The sequence below is a fragment of the Toxorhynchites rutilus genome, chromosome 1 (assembly GCF_029784135.1).
Source record: "Toxorhynchites rutilus septentrionalis strain SRP chromosome 1, ASM2978413v1, whole genome shotgun sequence".
NCBI classification, from domain to species: Eukaryota; Metazoa; Arthropoda; class Insecta; order Diptera; family Culicidae; genus Toxorhynchites; species Toxorhynchites rutilus.
Window position 1 is genome coordinate 92063148 of NC_073744.1, and position 20688 is coordinate 92083835.

General features: G+C 38.8%; 1 protein-coding gene across 2 annotated transcripts; it reads right to left on the reverse strand.

Moving 5' to 3' along the window:
• Positions 1 to 4677: 4677 nt before the first annotated feature.
• On the reverse strand, positions 4678 to 13437 carry LOC129763253 (uncharacterized). Of its 2 annotated transcripts, none has more exons than XM_055762143.1 (6): positions 13280 to 13437; positions 6436 to 6513; positions 5931 to 6380; positions 5569 to 5877; positions 5108 to 5509; positions 4678 to 5035 (listed from the first exon to the last, which is right to left on the reverse strand). In XM_055762143.1, the coding sequence occupies exons 2-6, from the start codon at positions 6500 to 6502 to the stop codon at positions 4848 to 4850; spliced, it is 1416 nt and encodes a 471-aa protein (XP_055618118.1). In that variant the 5' UTR covers positions 6503 to 6513; positions 13280 to 13437; the 3' UTR covers positions 4678 to 4847. The 2 variants fall into 2 exon arrangements, with proteins under 2 accessions (XP_055618118.1, XP_055618114.1); XM_055762139.1 differs by having other exon boundaries at positions 4681 to 5035; positions 5096 to 5509; positions 13280 to 13436.
• Between the last annotated feature and the right edge of the window lie 7251 nt (positions 13438 to 20688).

The window sequence follows — 20688 nt, forward strand, 5'->3', positions numbered from 1 at the left end:
GACGTTTGCGTTTTTCTTAACAGTGTTAAGGCACTTATCTACGCAGATGAGATGAAGCTGTATATGGAAATAAAGAATGAAAAAGACTCTCAAACATTCCAAAATGAAGTCAACATAGTTTATAATTGGTGCACTAAGAGTTTATTACAGCTCAATGTTAGGAAATGCACTTTGATGACTTTTACAAGAAGAAGAACGCCATTGAACAATGGTGTTAAGCTGGGAAATCAACCCATCAGTAGATGTCAACGAGTAAGAGACTTAGGCATGGTTTTAGATTCAAAACTAAACTTCGTTGATCATTATAATACAATCGTCCATAGAGCAAATAATATGTTGAGCTTCATCAAACGCTTTAGTTACCATTTCCACGATCCGTACACAATAAATTAATTGTATATTACATACGTCAGCCTCTGTAACGAACACAGTGAAATAATTGATGGAACCATGTCAAGGTCAATGCTCAAAGACTAAGGGGTGTGTCACATCAAATTGCATCACGGAAAAAACGCTGTAGAAATTCGCCCAGTAGACCGATCCTTTTGAAAATTTTAGACAGTAAAATAAAAACTATTAAACAACTTTTGGCATTTTCTTTTTATTCATACTTCGAGCCCAAGCCCGTATGCTCGCACCTTCCTCTTTACCCCGTCCATAAGGTTCTGTACAACGTCAGGTTGTGGTTTTTTTTGAACAGAAATCCATTTTCTCTTGAAGTCCGCCTCCGATTTGACAACTTTTGGGTTCTTCCGGAGGGCCTGCTTCATAATCGCCCAATATTTCTATTGGGCGAAGCTCCGGCGCGTTGGGCGGGTTCATTTCCTTTGGCACGAAAGTGACCCCGTTGGCTTCGTACCACTCCAACACGTCCTTTGAATAGTGGCACGAAGCGAGATCCGGCCAGAAGATGGTCGGGCCCTCGTGCTGCTTCAATAGTGGTAGTAAGCGCTTCTGTAGGCACTCCTTAAGGTAAACCTGCCCGTTTACCGTGCCGGTCATCACGAAGGGGGCGCTCCGCTTTCCGCAAGAGCAGATCGCTTGCCACACCATGTACTTTTTGGCAAACTTTGATAGTTTCTGCTTGCGAATCTCCTCCGGAACGCTGAATTTGACCTCTGCGGAGAAGAACAACAGTCCCGGCAGCTGACGAAAGTCCGCTTTGACGTAGGTTTCGTCGTCCATTACCAGGCAATGCGACTTCGTCAGCCTTTCGGTGTACAGCTTCCGGGCTCGCGTCTTCCCCAACATGTTTTGCCTTTCGTCGCGGTTAGGAGCCTTCTGAACCTTGTATGTACGCAGGCCCTCCCGCTGCTTAGTCCGCTGGACGAATGAACTTGACAAATTCAGCTTATTGGCGACATCCCGGACCGAACTTCTCGGATCACGTCTAAACTGCTTAACTACGCGCTTGTGATCTTTTTCACTGACGGAGCATCCATTTTTGCCGTTCTTCACCTTCCGGTCGATGGTTAGGTTCTCGAAGTATCGTTTTAGTACTCTGATGACCGTGGATTGGACGATTCCCAGCATCTTACCGATGTCCCGATGTGACAACTCCAGATTCTCGAAATGAGTGCACAGGATTAATTCACGACGCTCTTTTTCGTTCGACGACATTTTTCCAAATTTACGAAAAATTGACAGTGAAGCATGGCCAACGTGATATATACACTCTTATCTGATTATAAGCGAAAGCTGAAGATATAATTCCTAAAAATTAAATTTCTACAGCGTTTTTTCCGTGATGCAATTTGATGTGACACACCCTTTATTTGAATAGAATGAGATATAGTTAAATTTCACTGTAATATTTTGGCAGCATATTTAGTCTACGCTGGTTTGACGAAATAAATAAATAAATATAAATAATTTTCGATTATGTAACTTGTTAAAATCGTCTTTTGAATTAAACGGATAAATTATCCAGCCAGCTCTCTTCAGTTTTTTTAGTTTTAAGTAGTATTAAGAATGTATTGGTCTACAATTTGATTGACGACAATAAAATAATAATAAAGCGATGGAAGCAGAAATCAAATCTCTTGATGATAACCGCACGTGGGAACTCACCGAGCTACCAGCAGGACGGAAAGCTTTGAAATCGAAGTGGGTGTACAAACTCAAGACAAAGGCAGATGATACAGTCGAACGGTATAAAGCACAACTGGTAATCAAAGGGTACTCGCAGATCAAAGGAAGCGATTAAGGTGAGACATATTCACCGGTGGTCAGATACGCCACAGTTCGCTATCTTATAGCAGTAGCAGCAAGATTGAGATTGCAAATTTATCAACTCGATGCGATTACGGCTTTTCTCCAAGGTGACCTAGCAGATGAAGAAATCTACATGGAGCAACCAGAAGGTTTCGTTTGTGATGCTGGTAAAGTGTGCCGTCTCAAGAAAGAATTGTACGAGCTGAAACAAGCAAGTCGTGTATGGAACACGAACTCGACACAGAGTTGAGAAACATCGGTCTGCACAGGTCAAAACTGGATACGTGTGTTTATTTTCTGATCGAGAATGACAAGGTCCTTATTATGACTGTATATGTGGACGATCTCCTTATATTGTCCAATGACGACGATATGCTCACTGGGTTGAAACAACAGTTAATGGCAAGATTTCATATGAAGGATCTTGGTTTGGCAGAACATATACTCGGAATGCATATAACACGAACTGAAGGAGTTGTTATGTTGGATCAGAAGCAGTATATTGAGTTGTTAAAACGATTTGGAATGGTTGACTGTAATCCAGTTTCTACACCGTTTGATCCAAGTCAGTGATTAACAAAGGAAATGTGCCCGAAATCATCTGATGAAACCAAGATAATGGAGAAAGTACCGTTTCGTGAACTTTTAGGTGGTTTACAGTTCATTGCACCGTGTACTAGACACGACATTCCGTTTGCGGTGAACGCAGTTTCAGTTTCTGTAGCAAGCCAGGCGAAGCTCATTGGACAGCAGCCAAGCGTGTACTACGGTACCTTAAAGGAACGATAAATGTCCGGCTTACTTACAACAACGAAAATAATGAACAGTTCCACGGTTACACGGATTCGGATTTGGGTAATGATGCGGAGACAAAACGTTCAAAAATAGGTTACGTATTTATGCACTCAGGCGGTGCGGTTGCGTGGAGTTGCAGAAGGCAACCTACAGTTGCTTTATCCACAACAGAAGCGAAGTATATGGCTATTGCAGCAGCTGGTCAGGAAGATTTGTGGTGGCGCTCATTTAGGGCTGAACTGAGTGGTACTAAACCAACAATCCCATTACGATGCGACAACAGAAGTGCTATCTCTTTAGCCGAGAAGGATATGGGATATTCGGCGCGAACAAAACACATCGTTTTGCGTCATCATTTCGTAAAGGAGCAGCAGGAAAAGAACACCCTTGTTCTTCAACAAGTTGCTTCCGGTCAACAATTAGCAGATATCCTGACAAAACCAGTTCCATCTCCATCAGTTCCATGTCGTGTTTGGGCAGGGATCATATTCACGCTCTAGCTGCGCGTAGAATTCTTTTATATCGCCATCAGTGCTAGTGGTGTAGCGAAGCTCTTCAAAGGAGACCGCACGAAATTTATGCAGTGCATGCACCAGTTAATAGTCAGGATCTGAGATACAATACAGCTACAGGAGGAATGGAAAGAAGGGGTAATCTGCCCCATTTATGAAAAAAGAAGACAAGCTGGTTTGATGCCTATAGAATGTATCGTCAATATTAAGCAGATTTGTTTAAGGCTATTGGGTCGAATCCGTGTCCGATTGCTCAACGACGGGCCAGATTTTTACACTGCAGCAGATCCTCCAAAAGTGCCGCGAGTATCAAGTCCCTATGCATCACACCTTCATCGATTCAAGGCCGAAAATTATACAATCTACCGACGACAGCTGTGGAGGATCATGAACGAACACGGCTTTCCTCAAAATACTGATTCAGTCAACGATGAACGGTGTGCGGTGCGGTGCAGTGTACGGATCTCAGACGATCTGTCAGAATCGACTTTGAGACTCACAGGAGACTACGACAAGGCGATGGTATGCTTTGCGATGGTATGCTGTATGCTTTTTAACGTGGCGCTGGAAGATGTAATGGGGATAGCGGGCGTCAACATGCGGATCACGAATTTCAACATGTCTACTCAGTTTATCTGCTTTGCCGATGACGAGGGCATAATCAGAAGAACACATGCGACGGTAGCGAGCTTGTATACCCAACTGAAACACGAAGCAGACCTAATCGGGCTTTGGTTTAATGCGTCCACCACTAAATACAGAATCCTTCTTGGTAGTATCAACTTATTGCCGAGGTGAGGTGATTGAGATGGTCGAGGATTTTTTCTACCTTGGTTCGTTGATAACAACCGACAACAGCCGTGCAATCCGAAGGCGCATAGTCAACTGGAGTTGCGCCTACTATATGCTCTACAAATCCCTAAAATCTAACAAACTCTGACCCTGCAAAGATGATGTTCACATTGAATCCGGTGGGAACAAGAAAAATAGGAGCCCAGTGAGCGAGGTGGTCGGACCAGATGGAGCAAGACTTGGCAAGAATCAGTGCAGCCCGGAGTTGGAGAACTGCAGCTATGGACCGGGTTTATTGGCGAATAAATGTTGATATGACGCTGTCCTTCTGTGTTGTCATTGAAACAAACGACACATTGTCGTGTTATCAGATAAGTTACAATCAGCGTTATATTCATATTTCGAATAACTAGCCACAATAAATAGTAATAAATTAAATAAAGAGTACTTTAAAATTAGTTTGAACGATTTTTACAGACAATTTTTTGAAGTCTTCGCACGTGTTCTCATTTACAAGTGTTTTCGCAAGAGTACTTAAAATATTCGAAACAGTCTAGTCAGATTGCTCCAACTGAAACCGGATTTTGGTTGTTTGGAAATTTTCGCATCGCTGCTTTCCTCTTCATTATTTGTTTCGTTTCCCTCATCGCTTTCATCGTATTCGTTATCATCATCATCCTCCTCATTATCTTCGTTAGCACCTTCAGGTTTGTTGGCTTGTTCTAGAAATTGAATACAAAGTTAGAAAACTTCACTTTCGAGACAAATACTGCGAGCTTCACTATCTATTTTACTGTTCAATGTATCGTGTTTTTCATTGTTCGTGTCATCATCGCTCTCTGCGCTTCCATCATCATCATCATCATCGGAGACTATTGATTCCACAAATTCCGTTATTTCATCTGAAATATCTTTTTTCTTCGATGCAGTTAATGTTGAATTATTTTTCTTCGCACTAGTCATGACGATTGGTACATATTTCTTCAGCATTGTTTTGTCGCTCCCAGTTTTACCGTTCTGTGTAGTGCTGCTTCGAGTTTTGTTTATTTTTTTCTTGTCCGAGGAACCGAGTAGATCATCGAGAATGTCTCCTTCCAGCAGACTAAAACCAGTATATCCTGGATCGGATGATTGCGCTTCTGACTCATCTTGTTCTACGTCATCATCGTCATCGTCGTCATCGTCATCATCTTCATCTGAAATCGCCAAAATATAATGATTCGATGTGTTGAACCTTTTTTATAACACTTCAAACCTTCTAAATCGAAAGAGCCTATCAGCTCATCAGCCTCATCATCATCATCGTCATCATCGTCATCATCGTCGCCAATATCTATGTCATCTACTGGGGGTAGTGGTTCTGCATCAGTCATTGTTAGTCCACGAGGTCCGAACTTGAAACACGAAACACGAAGGACAGCTTCAACTTCGTTGTCAGCACGAAGTTCCAATCCTAGACATGCTTTGAAGAAATCATCCGCTCTCCGACCAATCCCGTATACACGACCACAAAAACGATTAAAGCCGCCTGGTAACGGTATGCACACAGGGGTCGTCTTTCGACCTGTATTAATAAATAGGTTTTATTCAGTTCACAATATCATCCTTAAAACTCACCTGAAATAACACGATTTGCTAGAACTCTATCAGCAAACTTAATTCCAACCGACATTCGGTTGCCATCCAGGTACTGGATTGTGGCACATCCTGGTCCTTTGATTGGGAAGAAGGGTAATGAAAAATCGCGACAGCAATTGCATTCATACGTCGTGCATTTACAGTAACGATTTATCAAATTGGTATCGTCAGTGTTCACGATAGAAGCTTCACTAACTACTTCTTGGGGAACTTGGTTAATCTCTTGTAGAACTTCATTGTTTTCCAGATTTGCTTCTCCATTCACGATACTTTCGGAACTCGTAACTTCATTACCATCTGATCCATCAATGATGTTCGATGTAGAAATATTGCCATCGACAGCATTCTCGTTGTCGTTATACTCTTCAACATCTTGGCGAAGAATCGTTGGCTTCTTGATGGTAGCTTTAGCTGATTTAGCTTTGGTGTCTGGAAATCAATTTGGTTATACCATATTGGCGGCACAAATATTAAAGAAGCATACTTTCCACAACTCTTCCGTGGGATATGCTCAAAGAAACCACAATGAGGAACACGAGTTGTAATTTCATTTTGACTAGATCTGAAATAACAATGAACGATATTATATTACAGTAGAACCCCGATTATCCTAGAAATAGTCTGACAAGGTCACCGCGAATAACGAAAATCGCGGATAACGCGATAAACGACTGAAAATGAGGTGTAAACACGAAATAAAGATATTCCAGCATGAATACTATGTTTTATCAATACAGAAATCATTAAGCTATCAATCTGTAAGTACACCACCAGTGATCAGATAATGTGAAAGTCATGGCCGAAACAAAAGATCCTACCTCTCATTGACAAATTTCAGAAAGTTCTATAGAATTACTATGGAACTAGCATTCGCGGATAACCCACACCGCGGATCATCCGCTCACGGATAATCGGGGTTCCACTGTACTTAACAAGCTAAGATTTTTTGTAATAAAGGGTGTCCCACATCAATTTGCATCACGGAAAAAGCACTGTTAAACCCATTGGCTATTTTCTCTTGAAAATTTTGGTAGAAGTAGTTTAGAGTGTATTGTTTATACTGAAAAAAATGACATCATCCGAGAAGCAAGTCGCAAATTGATTTTGCACAAGCACCTGAAAAATCCTCAAATCACTCATCGGGTTACCACGAAACTGAAACTGAGCATCGAACGGAAGGACAAATGCGGTCAGAATGGATGTTCTATAAGTGATCAGAATCACAAGCGTGCCGTGAAAGCGTTCAAGCGGAATCCCAACGCCTTGGTCGGGAATGTGGCCAAAAAGTTGAATCTGTGCAGTGCAAACCCGGTGGGAAAGTCACGGGCCCAGAAACTGTGCGCCCAGAAGCTGACGAAGCCTCATTGTCTCATTATGGATGATGAGACTTACGTCAAGGCGGGCTTCCGGCAGCTTCCGGGGCTTCTGCTCTCCACCGCCCAGCAAAAGTTTGAATTTACGGAGGAAGTAAAGAAGTAGAAACTTTCAAAGTTTGTCAAGAAATACATGATTTTACAAGCGATCTGCTCATGTGGCAAACGGAGTACGCCGTTCGTGGCTACCGGGGCTGTAAACGAACAGATCTACCTCAAGGAGTGTCTACAGAAGTGTCTGCTTCTTCTGTTGAAGCAATACAAGGCTCCTACGATCTTCTGGCCGAATCTAACATAGTATCATTATTCAATGAATGTCCTGGAGTGGTACAATGCCAACGGGGTCACTTTCGTACCCAAGGTCATGATCTGTGTAAACACCCCATTCACATAGTTATATTGGGAAAAAACAACTGAAAAACCTATGTGCTATGAGAAGAACCTTCACAGTTTTTTTAATTTTCAATATAATACCAATAAACTCATATAGGGATTCGCCATTATTTCGACATCTAGCTAATTGGACAGGCCTGTAATACGACGCGAATAATTGGACATTTTCGGCTCTAATTGAACATTTTTTTAAATAACCATTGTGCAAGTTCTAAAACACGATAAATTTTTAGGGATCAACATAGATTATGTGTTTTGAATCCTTTCTAATGATTATTTATTAGATTTTCAATGATTTTCCTGTTTTAACTTGTTTTTTACATTGTGTTGTATTTGTTGATATGTCTAATTATAGGTTTAAATCACCTCTAATGCGACACTGAGTGGTGCCTCGGTATGGGCTATTAGAGGCGAATCGTTGTAATTAAATAACATGATGTAGAAATTTTATTTCAAATTTTAACATTTTAGAACTGGCTTCGTGCATTCTAATCTGTTAGTGATCAGACCCATTCCAGCGTCGACTTTTTTGCTTTCATGTAAATCACACGATTTCCAAATAGTAAACGATGTCAAAGTAAAATTGAGAAAATTTCCTACAAGAATCTTCAGTTGGAGACTTTTTTACAATTGAATTCACTCGTTGCCAGCCCAATACTCCTGTGACTTGACAACACCTGTCTGTTGACAACGTGCTCTGTGTGAAAAATTTGGGAAAAGTCGGGGTGGTCCTAAACCGACCCCAGGTTTTACACCGTGATTGTTTACACGTTCACCATGGCACTGGCTCGCAGATGCTTGGTTCATCGAGTGGTGCTCACCACCGGGGTAACGCATCTGATTTTGCTATCAGATACTTTTGAAAAACTCTTCGTATGCATCCGTGTGCATGTGTGCAAGAGCGTTTATGTTTGCGTGTTGAAGATGACTATAATCGTTGACCGTTGACGCTTGCGTGTGCGTTTGTATGTGCACTTTCTTTGTTTAACTCCACACTGGTCTCTCTAAGCTCTTACCACTCAAATATTATCTCTCTCTCGCTTAAATTCTATCTGTTCACTACCAAACTTTATTCTCTTTTTTCATTCTTCTTCGCGTACGCATGGACATATGCCAATGCTACCATTCACAACCGTATTGTTGAATTTCATGCCATTTCGGGTAGTTTAGATCCGCTCTTAACGAACCGAAAGTCACCATACTCGATTTTAAAATGACATCGGAATACGATATTCGACTTCTGCTGGTAAGACACCTGCAACCAATACTCAAATCGTTAGGGGTTTCCTTTTTTTGTCATTTAATACTATTATCAGCAAACCGGAAGTCGAAACAAGATTATATTCTATATTCTTTAATCTTCGTTCATCTATTTTTTTGAATAGAAGAAAGTTCAATCGTATGTTTTGATACGAACTGAAAATATAAATTAATGTTCAATAGTCAGTAACAGCAAAAAGTCGGGTGTTGCGACATTCCAAAAGTATTTGACTGCCATCAATCCAACTATGAAATATTCTCTAACTGATGGAATGGATCGTAGACTTTGAGTGACGTGACGACTTCTCGAGACAGTTGATACTGCTCTATTATTTTAAAATTACAAAATTACAAAATAATGGTCTACCCACGGCTCTTCATACACATTTTTTTATTATCAATTCAATAATATATAGACATTGACGTTAAGCAAGCGCAGAGATATCTCAAGAAACATAAACATTGTGAAAATGTAGAAATTTTAAATATAATTATGTAGTTTTTTAAACCCGTCCCTCTCAAAGGTTCATGCATAAACATTAAATTCGTTTCGAAGAATTTATGATATAACTAGTGCTTATTCAAATTACCTTTTCAATTTTCTTCTAATACTGGATTTGAAATTAGATTTTCTGGTGCCAAACCTCATGGAATGTGTCATTACTTTATTTCGTAAACGTTGTAATCTCAGCATTTGAGTTTCATTAGCAAGGAAAAGAATGGATGGATAGAAGACTATGGGCCTAATCAAGAACGTCACTTCACGTTGAAAAGCGAAATGAAATGTATATAAACTTACACACAAATCATTCCGTTTTCACCGTGAAGTGACATTATAGGTGAAAGACTTACAAACCAAGTTTGTCGTTTATAGTAACACCAAGACACTTTATTTTTTCTAACACGGTCAAGTGTTTACAATTTTTCATTTATTGCCATAGAAATGAAACACAAATTTCTGCATTACTTGAGAATTATTCAAGCAAATGGAACCAAATTAGACATATTGAGATTTTAGTCGACCGCGAGTAATCGGTTTCCTATATTATTAACATTAGAATTAAGGAAAATGTATATATACTAGTAACAATACAGTAAGGAGTTCGGCTCCTTTAAACCTATGTAACTAAGCCTGTAAAAATAAACGATTTAAATAAAAAAAAAATATTGAGATTTTAGGGTGCAATAAATATTTCGATGATGGTTAGACTCTCCACGCCCCTCTCTAAGGGGGGGCTGCCATACAAATGAAACACAAACTTCTGCATTACTCGCGAATTAATCAAGCAAATGAAATCAAATTTGGCATTTGGAGGCTTTAGGGTGCAATAAATATTTCTATTATGGTTAGACTCTCCATCCCCCTCTCTAAGGGGGGGGGCTGCCATACAAATGAAAAATTTCTGCATTACTCGAGAATTAATCAAACAAACGAAACCAAATTTAGCATGTGGAGATTTTCGGGTGCAGTAATTTTTTTTACGATGGTGAGATACTTCTCCCTCTTCTCTAAGGGAGGGGGGGGGGGCTGCCATACAAATAAAACACAAATTTCTGCATTACTCGAGAATTAATCAAGCAAATGAAACCGAATTGGGCATATCGAGGTTTTAGGGTGCAATAAATGTTTCTATGATGGTTAGACTCTCCGCCCCCCTTTCTAAGGATGGAGCTGCCATACAAATGAAACACAAATTTCTGAATTACTCGAGAATTAATCAAGCAAACGAAACCAAATTTGGCATGTGGAGGTTTTAGGATGCAATAAATATTTCTATGGTGGTTAGACACTTTTCTCGCTCTCTAAGGGTGGGTTGTCATACAAATGAAACACAAATTTCTGCATAACTCGGAAGCTTATCGAGCACAATTTGGGATGTGAGGGTTTTTGGGTATGAGAAATGTTTCTATAATGGTATGACACCCCTCCCTCCTCTGAAATTAAGAGGGGGTCCCATAAAAATATTACACATATTTCAACCAAAAATACTCCAGCCAAACATGACAATTGAAAATTTTCGGAAAACTCTGAAGGAAAAAGCGAAAATTCCCATATGTTCTACAATTACATAGTGACAAGTGCTGTTAGTCCATTTGATGTTTGCTAGCGAAATTGATCTTTGTTCGAAACTGGAAATGGATTTTAATGTGATGAAACGCACTCCTATATCTTCTTCTATCTATACCAAAAAAAAGGATCGCCAGGTGTGTTGATAAGAGCAGAACTCGAGGAAAGAATTGTCCGATTTAGGGCTGTCTTTATTATCAAATTTCCCGTATAAAATATTTATTCCATGTAACGGAGTTGTTATTCATAAGTGGTTGAAACATCTTGAACGAGAATTGTGTCTGAAAATAATCTGATATTATAATGATGAGTTTTGTTAAAAATACTAGGAATTTCATAGTAAAAAGTAAATTCAACGGAGACGAATAGAAGGTCAATCAATGAACAGTTCTGCGAATAGTCCCATGAACTTGCTCATAGTAAGAAAACGTGAAAATTGATAACAAAAAACAAATTTTGGGCGGGACGAAGTTTGCCGGGTCAGCTAGTACTGTATAAAAACATTGACTCAATACTCGAATTACATACATTACCATGGAAAATATCAGGACTGGAGTATAGGAGTTGGACAAAGTGTATTGAGCCCACTAGCGCATGAAGAAATCTCAGTACTTGTTGCAAACAGGTATGTTTAACAACTAAAACTGCTGAATGAATTATATAATAGTTACTTTTGTATAAACAGCATTAGTTAGAAATATTTTGTATAAAGCTCCCAAATATGAATTTACTCAGTGCTGAATTAGGGATACTTGTTAATATGGATGGATATGGACAATCAACCCTTTGCGTTCGTTTGTCTGCTCTCAGCCACCACAGCAAGGAATCATACTAAATACTTTATTCTACGACGTAAAAGTTTACATTTTTTCTAAACGAAATTTAATGTCTAGTGAACTTTCTCATGAATGTATACGGAGTTTCTATGAATAATAGGTAACGGTACTCGGTATAAACAAAATATTGGAATGATAAGAGAGTTTTCGTCAGAGAAATTTCCTTCGACTTTGCACTGCGATCACGCGTATTCTAGAGCTTGCCCCTCAGAATACATTCAAGGCGTGTTATTTGGCTTAAGAAATCTCAACTAAGTACATATTAATAAATGACGCTAATTAATTCATTGGTTGAGACGGCAAAAGTTCCACAGGGAACGTTAACGCCATTCAAAAGAAGAGAGATAAGAGAGTTTGTTTCAAGGGATATCAATTCCGACCGCAAAGGGTTAAGTCTTGAATAATTAATTGATGAAGACAACTAAAAATATTTGACCGCTCCTAAAAGATCCGCTTTCGAGCTGTAACTATCGATATCCCAGTGCCATTCAGTACATGCATTTTATTCACACAACAAGAATCACCCAAACATGTCCTGATGAGTTTATTTTCACCTAATTGAACACGTATACGATTTTTTAAAATTAAGATTCGTATTGCTCGATATGTGTCACATATACAACAACACGATCATATTATATACAACATATACAACATTTGGGGAAATCCCATTGAAATTCGTTGAATAGTACTGATTCACGAATGAATGAATCACATTTAACATCAATTTAGATATTTGTTTTCAATCATACAGTAACATCTTGTGACACAATTTTCATAGACTCTTTTTGAAGATCTGATCTGTAAACAGACACCAGAAATGAATCTCCTATTCACGGTATCGTCGTTTAGTTAACAACAAAAAATATTAAACCCAAACATATAAAACGCTTTGAGTATCATACCAAATTAATTAGATACACCAGAAAGTGAAAATTTAATTCCATGTATCATTCAAGAAATTTGTATGATTCCGGAACAAATGATAATTTTGTGCTACATTGTATGGCGACCGCATTTCTCTGTCACGTTCAGCTCTACGCGAGTTCATTTGGAGACCTCAATGCGTGGACCCGGGGAATTGCACGATACTTTCTTCGACTCTCTTCTTACCAAATTCGATAGATAATGAATGAATAACCAAAGTGAAAAAGGCGGCTATAAAAGAAATCAGCACCAGACGGGAATAACGGTTTTCGTTTGCTAGGCTACTGTTTTGTGAACCGATTGGAGATTCATTCAAATAACGCTGCTTTCCTGTGTGCGGAAATTCAAAACGAAGAAAATGATATTTTTACAACACATTTAACATTTTTACATTCTGATGATATTTTTTCTCTGGATGTAAACATTTTTCTGTTGAAATAAAATACCGTAGATTAGCTACAAGATTATCACCTCATTCACAGTTATCTCGTCCTCCAAACACAATTGAACCACTTTTTTTTCTCTTATTTATGAATATATAATTATCTTCAAACTACGGTTTCTATTATTGAACAACCGTGCCCGACCACTCTCCGTTCGCGACTGGATATTTCAACCGGGTCAGGTGTAAAATAGAGTCCATAAAGTATCGAATGAAAACTCTCCTCCATTTCGGACATGCTGATTTTCTGTGGCTCTGTTTGTCTCAGCTGTTTCATTTTTTATTCTTCCTGATTGGTATAGTGGTGAAAGAAAGCAATGCATAGTATTGTTGCGGGAAACAAGTATTGTTCTAATGTACTTTGCCTTTGTTGGTTTTAAACAAAATATTTTTTTACGACAACAAATCTATTAAATACAAACAGAAGTGCGCTTGTTATGAATTCAAAACAGCTAACAGTTAAAAGATGTAAGATAAATGTGAAAATAAATTTGCGACTCTCGTGAAAAACAGCTTATGTGCAAAAAACAAAAACCGTTTTGTCTTATATTCCGAACAGTGTCAAATTCCGAACGCTTCATTTTATAAATGTAAATTTACTAAACTTTTATGTTATGGATAATTGCATAATGAAAACCCTGACATTCTTTGCGTTATAGGCTTCATTTTAACATCATTCACAGGTATCGATACAGCCTTTCATTCATAATATTCAGCATTTGCAAAATAGTGACAGTCAAAACCAAAGATAAAATGTTTGTGTTAGCAAATTCCGCATAAAACAAGCAACGTATTTTTTTCGGATTTTGTAGTTTTTTTCAACTATGTTATTTGGTGTTTTCATGTTGAGTGCTAGAAAAGGTAAGAATCCACTATGAATGAATGAACAAATGATTATTCCTTCGTTAAAATAAGTGTTTAACTCTCCTATACTCGCGCGCAAAATCGTATCTCGTATACTCAAATACTGTGCGTGGCTCTGTAATATTACTCTTGCGTATTTTTAGGCGTTATTGGTATTTATTTAAAGAAAAAGATATAATTGAATGAAAAAACTCCAGAAAATATTTTTTCTTTAACACCATTCAGTTTTAATAGTCATTTAATTCAGCCACCTCATTGATTCTCGGTCTGGCAGAACATATGCACGAGTATAGACGAGTATAGGTTAAGTAGTATTAGGAATTTGAGTTAGTGATATATTTTTAGTTTTACATCATGAATATTTATTTTTACATAAATTTTATTTTAATTGGACTGTGATTGTTTGTAGTAATAGAGTTTATTCATTGTTCAGAAATCGTATTTTCTACTCTTTTGATACATCAAATGGAAGTTCTAGAAAACACTTTCTTTATATTAACGTATATACTTTAAACGGGTAGGATGAGGGGGATAAGGATTCTAACATGAACACGAGTAACTCGACACAATTTATTTTTTCATATCGATGTTCAAAAATGTGCACAAAATACATTAAAGCCAATACAGGACGGACTTGATTTCTTCTCACTGTACCTATATAATCAAATCAAACAAATATACTTTTTTTTATTTGTTTTCTATACATATATTTTTCGTTTTTTCAATATAAAAGAAGAATTTAATTTTTGATTCATCCCCTTCAAGTCATGAAATACCTTTCTCATATAAAAAATCCGACTTCTTTCAGGAGATGATAGAGAATTATATTTGACGAAAAAAAAACCTGTTACGCATATGTTCGAATTTCAACAATGACAGAGTTATTCAACTTTTTTCAGTTTCTTTCTTTCGTTTGTTTCAGAATGTTTCTATCAGCCAAATTAAAGCTCTCTAACCGCTCTACAATTCGTTCATTTACACCCAACTTCTATCGTTTTTAATTTCGCTACAATATCATTTTGAACAATTTCTGGTGAATCTTCAACTAGAATCTGCCAAAATCAAGAATTTTACTTCATTGTACTCATAATAGCCAGTAAATTGATCTCATCGGGTGCTAAGTTCTGCTTATTTATAGGGAAGGGAATGGAGAACGGACAAGTGAACTCAGGGAAATGAAGCGGGCAAAATAATAACATAATTACTTCTAAGGAAGATAAGATATGTGGGTAACATAATAAAAAGATCGCGACTATTTGAGCTATTACGATCTGACATGCGTGAGTATTTCGAACCTCTGAATCAGCAGCCACATAAATTCTGTAATTGCACTGTAATTATTTCAAAAATTTTTAATAAAATAATCGTAACTGGAATTTATCCAAATGCTTTGAAAATCGCCAAAGTTACACCAGTGTTTAAATCCGGCGACTCCTGCGATCCTTCGAATTATCGACCGATTTCAACATTACCTGTTCTCAATAAAATTTTGGAAAAGCTGTTAACTTCACGGCTTGTAAGCTTTTTGCGTATAAACAATGCTATGTACGAATATCAATATGGTTTTCGAGAAGGCTGTGGAACAATGACCACTATTATCGAGCTCGTTGATGAACTGATTTGTGAAATTGATCAAAAAAAGATCGTAGGTGGCTTATTTATCGATCTTAAAAAAGCTTTTGACACTTTAGATCATGAAATTTTGCTTAAAAAACTTGAAAGATATGGTATAAGAGGAGTTGCTAACGATTTGATGAAAAGCTACCTATCTGATCGAAAACAATTCGTTATGTTTAATGGTGTTCGCAGTGACTTACGCCCAATTGACATGGGAGTTCCTCAAGGAAGTAACATAGGTCCTTTACTCTTTTTGATGTTCATCAATGATTTAGGAAATTTAAAACTACATGGTATACCGAGACTTTTTGCAGATGATTCAGCTTTATTTTACCCTCGTCCTAATGTTGAATCCATTGTAGATATGGAATCAGATCTAGCGACTCTCATGGAATATTTTAGTGGTAATCATCTCACACTAAACCTTACTAAAACAAAGATATGGTTTTTCATTCGCCACGCAAGAAAATCTGTCAACATCTCGATCCGTCTGTCAGGAACATGTCAATTGAGAAGGTCACATCTTTGAAATATTTAGGGCTACACTTAGATTCTTGTCTTTCATGGGACACTCATATAAATCATGTATCGAGAAAAGTTTCAACTCTATGTGGTCTCATGAAAAGAGTACGTTGTTTTGTGCCTAAAGAAGCGCTGCTGCGTTTTTATTTCGCATGTGTTCATTCCATACTCCAATATTTAATCGTTGTTAGGGGTCATGCTGCCAAATCAAAACTAAAAAAAATCCAAACACTTCAGAACAGATGTGTGAAAGTAATCTTTAATCTACCGTTCCGATATCCGACAATTACGATCTACACTAGTTTACACCACATAATTATTCCTATTTTAGGATTGTGTGATACTCAAACTATTATGTTTGTACATAATACATTGCATAATCGTAATTTCCATCATAACATAAATTTTTCAACTCGAGTGAACCTTCCGAATACGAGAAATGCAAATGAGTTAATAGGAAGTAGAGCATACACAAACTTGGGTTTCACGCGCATTATGAGCTACGGTCCATTAAAATTCAATTTACTTCCCAATGATTTGAAATCAATAACCAATAACAATATATTCAAAAGTATGCTGAAACATCATATAATCAGGAACGTAAATGAATACATTCTTCAAATGTGCTAACCAATTTAGAATTTAGACTTTACCATTCTGATTTTTTATAATTTTTTAATTTTTTTTATTGTTATAATGTTTTAAATTAATTCAAAATAGTCTCCAAAGTCATTAATGTTATCACCGTTTTGTTTTTATTTTATTTTTATTTTTTTTCTGTTTCCTATCTTAAGTGAATCCCTTCAAAGGAACTAAGTTCCACTGGGATTTCACTAAGTTTAGTTTATTAGTTAATAGTTTACTCTCCATGTTTTCCTAAATTTTTCTTGTTTTTTTTCTTTAGCTGTTAGTAAGTGTCCACTACCAGTGGGCTCCCTATGAGCCTATTGGTGTGGGGGTCAGTGGAGGGTAAAAAAAAATTGCATTTTTTACATTACCAAACAACCTGTTCGATATCATAATATCCTGAACCAGAATTACATAAATTGTTAGTAGCAAGATCTACACGATAAAAATGTGAATTGAATACATCAATCTAATCAATCTAATAAAATATCTAGGCTTCTGTCAAATCTCTAGGGTGAAGAGATTCCTTCATTGATTATGCCAACTGAAAAAATGCCTATCGGCAAATAGAGAATAATTCATAATACACATCGACTAACATTGTGTGCTAACGCTCGAATTTAGGCAATTTTGCGTTGTGGGGGAAAAAAAGGCTCGTAAAATCGAAATAACATACCCATTTTTAATCGTCAAATTGTTTACTTTTGTACTTTGCCCACTGTATTAAGTAAAAAAATGCTGTATAATGGTATACCGCACTAACGATTCTGCGTAATATGCGTTTGAAGTCCCTTAATTAATCGTTACATGCCTCATTTTCAATTTCGTAGAGTGACCTCCCAATAAAGAAATCAAAGACGTATTCCAACGTCAAAAGCGAAGAACATAGTGTGAAGTCAAAATTTTCAACCAATTTTTTGAAATGCTTTAACTGCGTATAAATTCAGCTCATGAAAATGGGATGTACATCATTGACGGTTAAGCAATTGTGGGTGTCGATCAACGCAGGCGACTCAACCCTCTTCATCTGTGTGATGTACATTCCTCCGGGCCGTGTAAACGACAACACTCTAATCGAAAAGCACTTGTTGTCGCTTCACTGGATCGTCTCTCGTACGGATGCAAAGGATAAAGGGTGTGTCACATCAAATTGCATCACGGAAAAAACGCTGTAGAAATTCGCCCAGTAGACCGATCCTTTTGAAAATTTTAGACAGTAAAATAAAAACTATTAAACAACTTTTGGCATTTTCTTTTTATTCATACTTCGAGCCCAAGCCCGTATGCTCGCACCTTCCTCTTTACCCCGTCCATAAGGTTCTGTACAACGTCAGGTTGTAGTTTTTTTTTGAACAGAAATCCATTTTCTCTTGAAGTCCGCCTCCGATTTGACAACTTTTGGGTTCTTCCGGAGGGCCTGCTTCAATATTTCTCTATTGGGCGAAGCTCCGGCGCGTTGGGCGGGTTCATTTCCTTTGGCACGAAGGTGACCCCGTTGGCTTCTTACCACTCCAACACGTCCTTTGAATAGTGGCACGAAGCGAGATCCGGCCAGAAGATGGTCGGGCCCTCGTGCTGCTTCAATAGTGGTAGTAAGCGTTTAAGGTAAACCTGCCCGTTTACCGTGCCGGTTATCACGAAGGGGGCGCTCTGCTTTCCGCAAGAGCAGATCGCTTGCCACACCATGTACTTTTTGGCAAACTTGGATAGTTTCTGCTTGCGAATCTCCTCCGGAACGCTAAATTTGTCCTCTGCGGAGAAGAACAATAGGCCAGGCAGCTGACGAAAGTCCGCTTTGACGTAGGTTTCGTCGTCCATTTCAAGGCAATGCGGCTTCGTCAGCATTTCGGTGTACAGCTTCCGGGCTCGCGTCTTCCCCACCATGTTTTGCCTTTCGTCGCGGTTAGGAGCCTTCTGAACCTTGTATGTACGCAGGCCCGCTGGACGAATGAACTTGACAAATTCAGCTTATTGGCGACATCCCGGACCGAACTTCTCGGATCACGTCTAAACTGCTTAACTACGCGTCTTTTTCACTGACGGAGCATCCATTTTTGCCGTTCTTCACCTTCCGGTCGATGGTTAGGTTCTCGAAGTATCGTTTTAGTACTCTGATGACCGTGGATTGGACGATTCCCAGCATCTTCCCGATGTCCCAATGTGACAACTCCGGATTCTCGAAATGAGTGCACAGGATTAATTCACGACGCTCTTTTTCGTTCGACGACATTTTTCCAAATTTACGAAAAATTGACAGTGAAGCATGGCCAACGTGATCTATACACTCTTATCTGATTATAAGCGAAAGCTGAAGATATAATTCCTAAAAATTAAATTTCTACAGCGTTTTTTCCGTGATGCAATTTGATGTGACACACCCTTTAGTTTGACGATACTTGGTGATTTCAACTTACGTGACGTTAGATGGGAGCAGAATACCCGCGAATTTTATTTCTCCACATCTGACTCACCGACTGGTTTCGTTTCCCGTAATCTGTTGGACGCTTATCGCACTTGTAAGTTGTCAGCTTGGGAGCCTAGTGGCACTCACAAAACTCCCTGTATAAATTTCTCAGGGTCGGTTTACGTACGACTACGCGGTCAGGGAAACACCTAATCCGTACAATCACTCTACCTTTCCATCCACTTCCTTAGCCTACACTCACCTTTCGTTTCCGAGAGTCTGGGCCAGGGTGGCGTGTAGACGACGGACAGTGGCGTCTCGGGTACCTCTTTGACGTCGAGGAGATCTTTTTCAACCACTCGCGAACTATAGCTTCAATCACGAGCACTCGCGAAACCGTACCACCAAACTCCTCCTCTCTTCGAAACCGGATTCCTTTTTCTCGCGACTTTTCGCTATTCCTTTATCTTCGCGCGACACTTGGTTCAATCCAACCGTTCGGTATCAAGGTTTCTTTAGAAGTCCCCTGTTCTTAAGTTTTTGGGCATCCACCTTAGGTCCCGTGAATACCCCCTAGGCTCGTACTTAGGTACTAGTGGCCGGTGCCGATGTCCTCGGGCATGGGGAGTGTAGCGTCGTCTCGGCGTTGTGAGTGTGGCATGAAGCGATGAACCATCACGCTTATCCACGCTCAGATATTTCCCTTTCATTATTCGACACAAGACGCGCTAGTTTTGTGCATCTTACCCATGCACTTACACCAACAGTTACACACTTCAAGACTCGGACAAAAGAGAGGAGTTACTAATCGTAACAACCGTATGCTTGACCTCTGCTTTGTAAGTGAGGAAATATGTTCCAGTTGCTCCGTAATACCGGCCCCTGCTCCGCTCGTGAAAAGTTACCTGCATCATCCCCCTTTATTGGTTAGCATTGATTTTTGGGTACACCGTGACTACAAAGACATGACAGAGGGCATGTTCTTCGACTTCGACAAAGCCAACTTCAGCGATATGAACAATTTCCTCTCAAACGTGAATTGGGAAGAAAAACTGGTCAATCGTGACGCTAACGACGCGACATCTACGCTTTCGTGCATCATATTGTATGCCATTAATCAATTTGTACCTAAGCGAACTATCCGTAAACCTACAAAACCTGCCTGGTCGAACTCGGAGCTTAAGCGCCTGAAGAAACTGAAAAGGGCAGCTCTTCGGAAACATGCCAAACTTCACATGGAATCTACGAAAGCGTACTACTCCAAGGTCAATTCGGACTACCGGCGTCTAAATGATCAACTACATCGAGTGCACCTAACGCAGCTTCAGCACCGTCTGAAACTAATCCTAAGAGGTTCTGACAACACGTGAATAGTCAAAGGAAGGAAACAGAACTCCCTTCAAG

Bases quoted from the DNA above. Each gene is read 5' to 3' on its own strand.
- LOC129763253 (XM_055762139.1), bottom strand. From the start codon at position 6,502: ATGAAATTACAACTCGTGTTCCTCATTGTGGTTTCTTTGAGCATATCC. The intron at 6,381-6,435 runs GTATGCTTCTTT...ATTGATTTCCAG, and splicing joins CCACGGAAGAGTTGTGGAAA to ACACCAAAGCTAAATCAGCT. The intron at 5,036-5,095 runs GTGAAGCTCGCA...TTCAATTTCTAG, and splicing joins ATTGAACAGTAAAATAGATA to AACAAGCCAACAAACCTGAA.